This window comes from Cryptomeria japonica, chromosome 8 (assembly GCF_030272615.1).
Source record: "Cryptomeria japonica chromosome 8, Sugi_1.0, whole genome shotgun sequence".
Classification (NCBI taxonomy): Eukaryota; Viridiplantae; Streptophyta; class Pinopsida; order Cupressales; family Cupressaceae; genus Cryptomeria; species Cryptomeria japonica.
In genome coordinates this window covers 25142534-25151050 of record NC_081412.1, presented here as the reverse complement: position 1 = coordinate 25151050, position 8517 = coordinate 25142534, and the positions used below count along the sequence as shown (strand labels likewise).

Sequence of the window (8517 nt, the reverse complement as noted above, 5' to 3'; positions counted from 1 at the left end):
CTCACATCCCACAATTTATCGATTAAAAAAAATAATGATCTATGAAACATGTTAGGTAATCCAAACACAAGCTTTATATAGAGCTCTCCATGTTTTGTCACTTAACATCTTATAATCCTTTACTATTGTTTAACTCAAATTCTTGAATTCATAGCCTAAGTTTTTTAACAGATATACAATTTTTGAATTTTGGTTATTAAAGTTGTTTAATTCATATTCCAAGCTTTTCAACCAATATACAAATTTTGAATTTTGAGTAACCAAACTAAAAGTTACAACCCCGACAACTATAGGTATCAATATTAAGCAATTCCAACAAACATTTTCAGCTTTCTAATAAGTTTGTCTTTATCTGATTGTCTATTTCTATGAATAAAATTTACAAACATGTAGGTTGACTCTTTAATTTTAATAAAAAATGTTATTTTACCATATTTTTATTGCTTGTCATAAAATTATCTAATAATTGAATTCAAAACATATAATCAGAATTTAACGCATACATCTCTATAAAATACTCCTCGTATAAAATCTAAGTTAAAATAAAAATCTATTTTAAGAAACTATTCAATTATTGTGAATCTTGTTCTTGTTTAAATTATGTTCAATAGCTGCCTATGAACTTAAATATCTTACTTATTGCATTTTCCTTTGAATTTTTTTGGCTTAATTCATATCAAACAATTAGTCCGAATCTACTTAACTACAGTAAACTTGGAATATGAAAGTGTTTAAACATTATACACAAACAACTGGCATCAACATCATCTCCTGAATCAAATTAATAGTCTTTAAAACTTATGAACCAAACCTTGGCTCTAAACCAATGTTGGATATCCAACAGCTGCAAAAATGACATTACAGGATGTTTCAAATCTTCTAAAACGTAAACTTATGAACCGCATAAAACTTTCTTTCAATTCGACAAAGCTGCCGAAGAGGGAGCAGATTATATGTACGTTCAAGATCACTCCCACACTCCAATTGCCCCATTCCCACACTCCAATTGCCCCATAGAGTTTCATATTGTCTCCCTCTTTATTTTTTTAGTCAAGATCTCTTCTAAAAGTTCAAGGTTTTGATTTTGAAGAAATCAGATTTTTCAGCTTTTAACCTTCCCGTTCTTCAGTTCGAAATTAAGGCAATACCTTGTTCTTGGTGAGTTAAAAACATACTCATTCGAAATACCCTACTTGATTTGTGAAACGTCAAAATATGGGGTGGCCAAATCAAGATGCTGGATTTTAATAGGTTTGGAAAGTCAACGAGGTTTTAAATTAATGACATCTGGTTTCTACAATCTATTAAGGCTGTTCTTTCTCGTTTCTGGATTGATTGTTTATTGTTTTTTCATCAACTTTTCGGATCACAGATCATCAAAATGAAGGGAATTTAAGACAAAAGGATTAGAATGCTACCTTATTATATAGATTTGTGAATATGCTGGATACCAAAAAAGAAAATAATATAGATTTACAAAGGTATATTGAAACATGAGACAGCAGCTTTCTTGATGACAAATTCTTATTATAGCGGGAATTCATACATGTGACCAGAATATATACAAATACTTACAAACCCTTAAAATGACTGTTAATCAAGGGCAACCTGACAAATAATTAGCAGTGTTTCAATTGTAATACTACATTCAATTCTAATATTTTTATGTGCATTCTCCATAAATTTCTCAGATGTGGTGGATGTGATAATGGCACATCCCATTCAGCTCCTACCCTGAAATCTCAATCAGCCTTTTTGTATTTGTACCGGTGGGCACAAGAAAGATATACGAACAAATTCGACAGGCTCAGTAATGCCAAAAGCCAGAAGAAGTAGTCCAGGTGCCCTTCATTCAAATTATCAGGTATCCATCCTGGTTTTCCCCCTTTGGTGGTGACATACGCAATGACTGTAACGATGAAGCTACTTAAATAGTTGCCTAACGCTGTTGTAAGGAGAGATAGCGCACTGCATAAACTGCGCATAGCATCAGGTGATTCATCATAGAAAAACTCCAGCTGTCCTATAAAGGTAAAAACCTCTGCCGCACCAATCAAGCAATACTGGGGAATTTGCCAAAGAATGCTCATTGGAACTGTTGTGACACTGTCATGAACTAAGTTATGACTTTTTACCAAATCCAAACGCCTTATTTCAACCAAAGCAGCTACTGCCATAGCCATTACAGATATCAACAGACCAATGCCAATTCGCTGCAGCTGTGTAAAACCCCTTTCTTGCTTAGTGTATTTCCGTGCAAGTGGTACAATTAGACCATCATATATTGGAACCCATAAAATGACACTGAGAGTATCAAATATGGATAATGATGCTGGAGGAATATGAAATGATCCAATGCTAGTGTCCAAGGTCATTCCCTGTTCTACAAACATTGTAGACATTTGAGCATAAACGGCAGAAAAGACAATAGTAGTTGCCCAAACCGGAAACATACGAAGGAGAATCTTCAATTCCTCAACTTGGGTCACAGTACATAGCCGCCAAGGATTAGAATAATCACCCTTCCTAACATCATCATCTACAATTGTAGCTGCTCTGTCGAGGCACCTGCAAATTATATACTCTTCAATAAGAAAGTAACTAAGATTGCAATTTGCTGCATCACATCAAATAGTGTCTTGACAGTGTGCAATATTTTATTATATATGCTATTTCTAAAGAGAGCATTACAATGAACTAAAGATTTTGGCTTACTTGAATTCATCAGTGTGTTCTAGTTTCCGGCTTCCTTGAATTGCAGATTTCTTGTCTTGTAATTCGTATAGAAGTGATTGATCGTTAGGGACCTCAGCTCCTAATTTGCGCACTGATGCAACTACAACCTGACATAGCCTAGTGACAGGGCTACCTCCAGGTTTTTGGAACCTATAAAGCGGAGTACCAGAAAAGAAACTGAATATGGCTACTCCCATAAATACTGTAGGAATACCAAAACCCCATCCCCAACCAATATTGTCCTGGACATAAACAAGAACACTACTTGCGATAAGAGCCCCAACGTTGATTGAAAAGTAAAACCAGTTGAAAAATGAGCCCTTTTTCTTTCTTTCTACAGGATCGGTATCATCAAATTGGTCTGCTCCAAAAGAAGAGACACAAGGTTTGATGCCTCCAGTTCCCAGCGCAATTAGGTACAGCCCAAGGAAAAACACACCAGATTGTGCAAAAGTTGCTGTTGGGCAATCGGTTCCTGTGCATGAAGGAGGCTTCAAGAATGCGAGAGATGCTGACAAAGTCAATGTTGCCATCCCCTACAAAAGTCAGAGAACCTTGTTAGGCATACCCTAAATGATACGTCCGTGAATATATTCAGTAAGTGCATGGTTAGAAAGGACTTAGGAATCAGACTCCCGACGTAAAACTAGACTTAGCAAGCTTCTCAATTCAACTTTGCAATAAAAATGTTTTGCAAGATTTAAGCATACAATGAAGTAGATTGTAGAAAAAACTGCAATGGTCCAAAAACGGCCCCAGTATGCATCAGCCAAAACTGCCCCCAGAAGTGGTGTAACATAGCAGGTGCCTGCCCAAGTGTTGACACTCTTTGCAGCAGAGGCATTACCCTGATGTAAAATCTTAGTCAAGTAAGTCACTAAATTGGTATTGATACCATAATATGCCAATCGCTCACAGCACTCATTTCCTGCAATGCAAAAAATAAAATTAATTAAATGAGACGAAAATTTTTCAAACAATACAAACAGGCTCACATAACCTTATCAGCAAAGCATGTATAATAGTATTTACAAGCAATTCACATGTCTATTAAAGACAAACCTAAGATGAATGGACAAGCCCTCCAGTTGCCTGTAACTGCTTTTACAGAAGGCCTTCCCTCAGTATCAACAGATCCATCTCCAGTGTACTTTCCTTCCTGTCAAACATACAACACATTATATTAATTGCAACCATAGAACATAGTGGCATAAGATTTAAAATCTTCACGTAGTGTCAAAAGGGATTTTAATTCTCAAATAAGGATATTATAAAAGATGTGTCTAATGAGCAACTGGAAGTAGACCACTAAGACTAGTACAAGATCACTTAAGTTTATCCATGTATCAAACAGCAATAAATCTAATGTTGTTTGTTTCTGGATTTGATTGGGTAAATTGTTTTAGCATCAAATTCAGAATCAAACAGCATAGTCTCATGGATTGCAGAAATCTGATGACATTAAGCAATATCAGGAAATTAACAAAACTCAACTTTATGAATCTAGCCTAGTTAATGGTATATCAGAATGACGTAATTTGACTTCATTGACATCATAAATGCAATAGTTCATTTGAGCTATTTCATCAAAAAATTTTCTAAAGATAAATTGTTGAGAGTAGATTTTCTTTTCCCCCTCAGAAACCCCCTTCGAAGACAAGTTTGGAAAAAAATAAAGAAACATACTAATGGTGCAAAGTTATAAAAAAAACAGACCTCTCGTCGCGTCTGAACCTGGGTGATCATGGTAACAAATACTACAAATCATCCGTGGACAAGAAATGAAAATATAAACCTTTTAATGCTTGTTTCTTACCAAATGATTAAAGCTACAAACAATTACTCAGCAAAAGAAACTTTGGCAAATCCTCTCCATTAACAATTTTTTTTCATCAAAATATCTGTCCTCTAATTGCAGAAGCCCTTAATTTTAAGGCCTAGACTCCACAAGACACCGAAATTTAAGCAAATGCAAACTAGGGCTTGTTTACACATGAAATAGTCAATGGGATAAACTCAAATGGTAAATCGATGGTATTTTCATACATGAGCCTCAGGTCCAAATCCCTCAAACACATGTTCATGCGTAAAATTGAGTAATACAGCATCATTTATACATATCAACAAACTATGCCAGGTGCAAATCCAGGGTGCTTTTACGCTGGAGGTTTCTCCTCCAGGAACTAATTTCCATTTATCCCCCTAAGAAAAACAACCCGGTTTCCATTCTGATGAAGATATGTCATTGCGAAAATTCAGTAACCTAACTCATCAAATTCTAGCTGCCGTCTACTTCAACAAAATAGGTCAACTGCAAGTTCTGAATGCATTTAAGCCAAAGATTTCTCTGCAGAAAGCCAACTTACCAAACACTAAACAATAAAAATTGTACGAAAATGAAGAAATCCCCCCCAAAAAAACAGGTCCACACCCACAATAAGAGAAGGTCGCGTAAAATCAATTACTGCACCGAATTAAATTCTGAGTTTGACACACACCAACAAGTGAGACCAAGTACAAGTAACGTGACGAAGATTTCTCTGCAAGGGTTGAATTTACCAAACGCCCCTTCAAATCCCCAAATTATGCAGTCATGCGAAAAGTTAAGCCAAAAGTTTCTTCTCAAGACGCCAATTTATGACTCAAATAAAATATACACCGCTGTTGAAATCCATGAAAGACATGGTCATGTGCCCATTGAATAACATACTGCATTGAATTCCACGTTCCAAATATCTCCAAACAATAGGCCAAATGCAGTCAAGCCAATAGGCTTCTCGGCAAGGGATTGATTTACAAATTAAAAAAACCCATTAAGCAGTAAGAATAAACAAACCAATCTGATGTTTTCCAATGTTTACTGCAATCAATTTCCCAAGAGAAAACCCAATAACCAAAATCACAAAACTCAAATGCTTAAACAAAAAATCTGATATTAAGAGTAAGCAATTTACCAAACCCCAAAAACAGGAACACCCATAAACCATTTTTATAAAAAAGAAAGGATTACAAAATTTTCTGAAATTATGAGGAAGGCACTAATGATTGATTAAATAAACCAAACCAAAAAAACTGCTATCCCAATTAGCAAATTCACTAAAACAACATAATATTTGACGAATTTCTAACCGTTTCTGACACCAACAGTGGAGAACTCCCATCTTCTAACAGAGCAGCTTCCAGAGATCCTTCTCCCACTTTAGTACCCATTGATCAAACAAGTCTTTTTTCCTTTCCTGAAATTATTTTTGCACTCCTATCGCCAAAATACTTGAACAGAACATATGCTTGTAAGAATGGCAGGTCAAGGTCACACCTGCCAGTTTTAAGTTGGACCAAAAGGTCTGAGATAAGCCAATTACACAAGCAACTTAGGGATTTTATTCAGTAAAGTAGTTGGTTAAAGCTGTTGATGGGACCCAGTAACAGGCTTTTATTGGAATCTTTTTATTCATTGCTTCTTATCCTGGTTGATAATGGATCCTAGGGATACACTAATTCCTAATTGGGATCTGAATCTTACTACACTATGGGTAATAAATTCCTAATTGGTATCGGAATTTGACTATGGAAAAATAAAACAATGCATTGTGTCAGTGTGCATACGTGAATCTGATATTCTTGTTTTCAGTGTGCATACGTGTGAAAGTTATCCTTATTGGAACTGGCTAGCTAGCTATTATCCCTTGCTTAAGAAGGACGTTTACTAGTAGATTTGTTTTTAGGGCACGATTCCTCTAAACTTGTCTTCACGCCGCAGGCATTGTATGGGCCGTTTTTGGCTCCATTAAACAACCAACTATTTATCTTTTATTAATGACAAAATGCATGCTGACCGCACAAGTTCCAGTGAACTAGCATATATATATATAATTTTTCAAAGTAATATTTATTTAAAATTCTATGACAATAATATTTAATCTTATTTAAGAAGGTATTTGTTAAATCTATTTATTTTGTCATCATTGTTTAGATTTAATTGGGTGCTTATGATGTTAATGAGGTGAACCATTGGAGTTTTTTTGACAGCTCATCTAATACTAGTATTTTATTATAATCAAGGTTGTTTTAGTTACCATTTTGATGTAGGAGCATCCAAGCTCATAGGCGATCCAACATCAACAAAAGCATATCAGGTTTTCCAGTTTAGTTTTTGCTCTATTCCTATTGGTTTTTGAGTTTGCTCAAGAAGATTTTTTAAGATGAAATTTTGACTATCTGAGAGCATCATCTTGTAGGGGAGCATAATGGGTTAATATAGTGTGAATTTAGCAAAAAATATAATCGATTTGGTCAAGTTATGTCAAATCAGAGGTTTAGCCTACGTTGGGAACAAGTCTTCAATTGGTTCCAAGAACCCTTACAACCACCAACGAGTTCCAATTCCTGTTGAATTTCGTCGACAGGCTTATTCCTTGGTCTACTAGCAAATTGAATATTCCATAATGAAGAGAAGCCAAAAGGTTCTATTTTCAAGTCTTAAGTAAAATTGGCTAAGTTTGATCAAAGTTATGAAGAATTAGAGGAAAGAGATTTTGGGAACACCCAAAATCCCCCACAAAGTTTTGAGTTCCCTTGCAACCCTCAACTATCAATGATGACTTTGAAGATTTTAAATATTGTGGAGTTCCTAGTGGTTCAAAATGCCCCAACAAGGCTAGGAAGTGTTGGCAACAAGGCAACAAACTGAGAGTGGGGGTGGGGTGGGGGGGGGGAAATTTAAATCCAGATTTGATAATTAACAGTTAAAGCACAAATCAACACCACATCAACAACACACATAACACCAAGATTTTTTGACGTGGAAAACTCGGTTAAGGGAAAAACTACGGTGGAAACCTACCCACAATGAGATAATACCCTGCTAGGAGTAAATGTAATATTACAATGGGGAATGCACATGTATTCAGGCACATTGCCTAGAGCTCACTGCTCAAACAAGAAGGGCTACAACCTTGAGGAAGACTCACTGTCTTACAAAAACATTCAGATTACATCTAGAGGATTATGAACTGATAAAATAGCACTTACTTATGCCTGGTTATAGTTACTATTAAGAACATAACACAAACTTTTCTCTTTCACACTTCTTCGCACTTCTCCTTTGCCGCTAAAGGATCAATTCATTGTTCGCACACACAGATACATCTCTCACATGACTATTACATATATTTATACAAATCATCAACCTATATTTCAAGGTTGGCTCAACCCTCAACACAAAGTATAAAATAATATCCATACATGCAAACCAAAACAATGTCGGCTAAGACATAGTCTGGACCTAAACCAACATCGCACGTAAGAAACACCTCCAAGAATTACGCCTCAAGCATGTACAACACGCTACAATCATCATGAATGTCGCATAACATGAAGAATACCACCAGATCAAGAAAATGATCAATGATGTGCACAACGATCAATGCGAACCATCAACATGGATAAAAAACAATCTAAAAACATCCACAAGCTACGTGAATCACCACAACAACAACCACAACATCACCACTTAGAATCTTCATTATCATTATACTAAACCTCAAGAGCACCAACTGAACTGATTGACGAACTGAAAGATTCACTTGCGGACCTCTAAATCACAAACCATTTGAATTGAGGACACATATGAACGCCCCATACACTTTGCCAAATCTGCAAAACAAGATATTTCAATTCTAGAGCAATGCAGAGCAAAATCTATGACACTGAATACCACAAACAGTTGAACAACCAACCTCAATACCGAACCTCATAACTTGATAAAATCATCATGCAGAC

The 8517-nt window shown here is 35.7% G+C and overlaps 1 protein-coding gene across 1 annotated transcript; it reads right to left on the bottom strand.

Moving 5' to 3' along the window:
• Positions 1–1506: 1506 nt before the first annotated feature.
• On the bottom strand, positions 1507–6430 carry LOC131078565 (protein NRT1/ PTR FAMILY 8.3). Its single transcript, XM_058016298.2, has 5 exons — positions 5866–6430; positions 3799–3895; positions 3447–3664; positions 2716–3272; positions 1507–2568 (listed from the first exon to the last, which is right to left on the bottom strand). Exons 1-5 carry the CDS (start codon positions 5944–5946, stop codon positions 1743–1745), a joined length of 1779 nt encoding a protein of 592 aa, XP_057872281.1. The 5' UTR covers positions 5947–6430; the 3' UTR covers positions 1507–1742.
• Between the last annotated feature and the right edge of the window lie 2087 nt (positions 6431–8517).

Bases quoted from the DNA above. Each gene is read 5' to 3' on its own strand.
- LOC131078565 (XM_058016298.2), bottom strand. From the start codon at position 5,946: ATGGGTACTAAAGTGGGAGAAGGATCTCTGGAAGCTGCTCTGTTAGAA. The intron at 3,665-3,798 runs GTTTGTCTTTAA...TTTGCATTGCAG, and splicing joins GGCTTGTCCATTCATCTTAG to GAAATGAGTGCTGTGAGCGA. The intron at 2,569-2,715 runs GTAAGCCAAAAT...TATAATTTGCAG, and splicing joins GAACACACTGATGAATTCAA to GTGCCTCGACAGAGCAGCTA.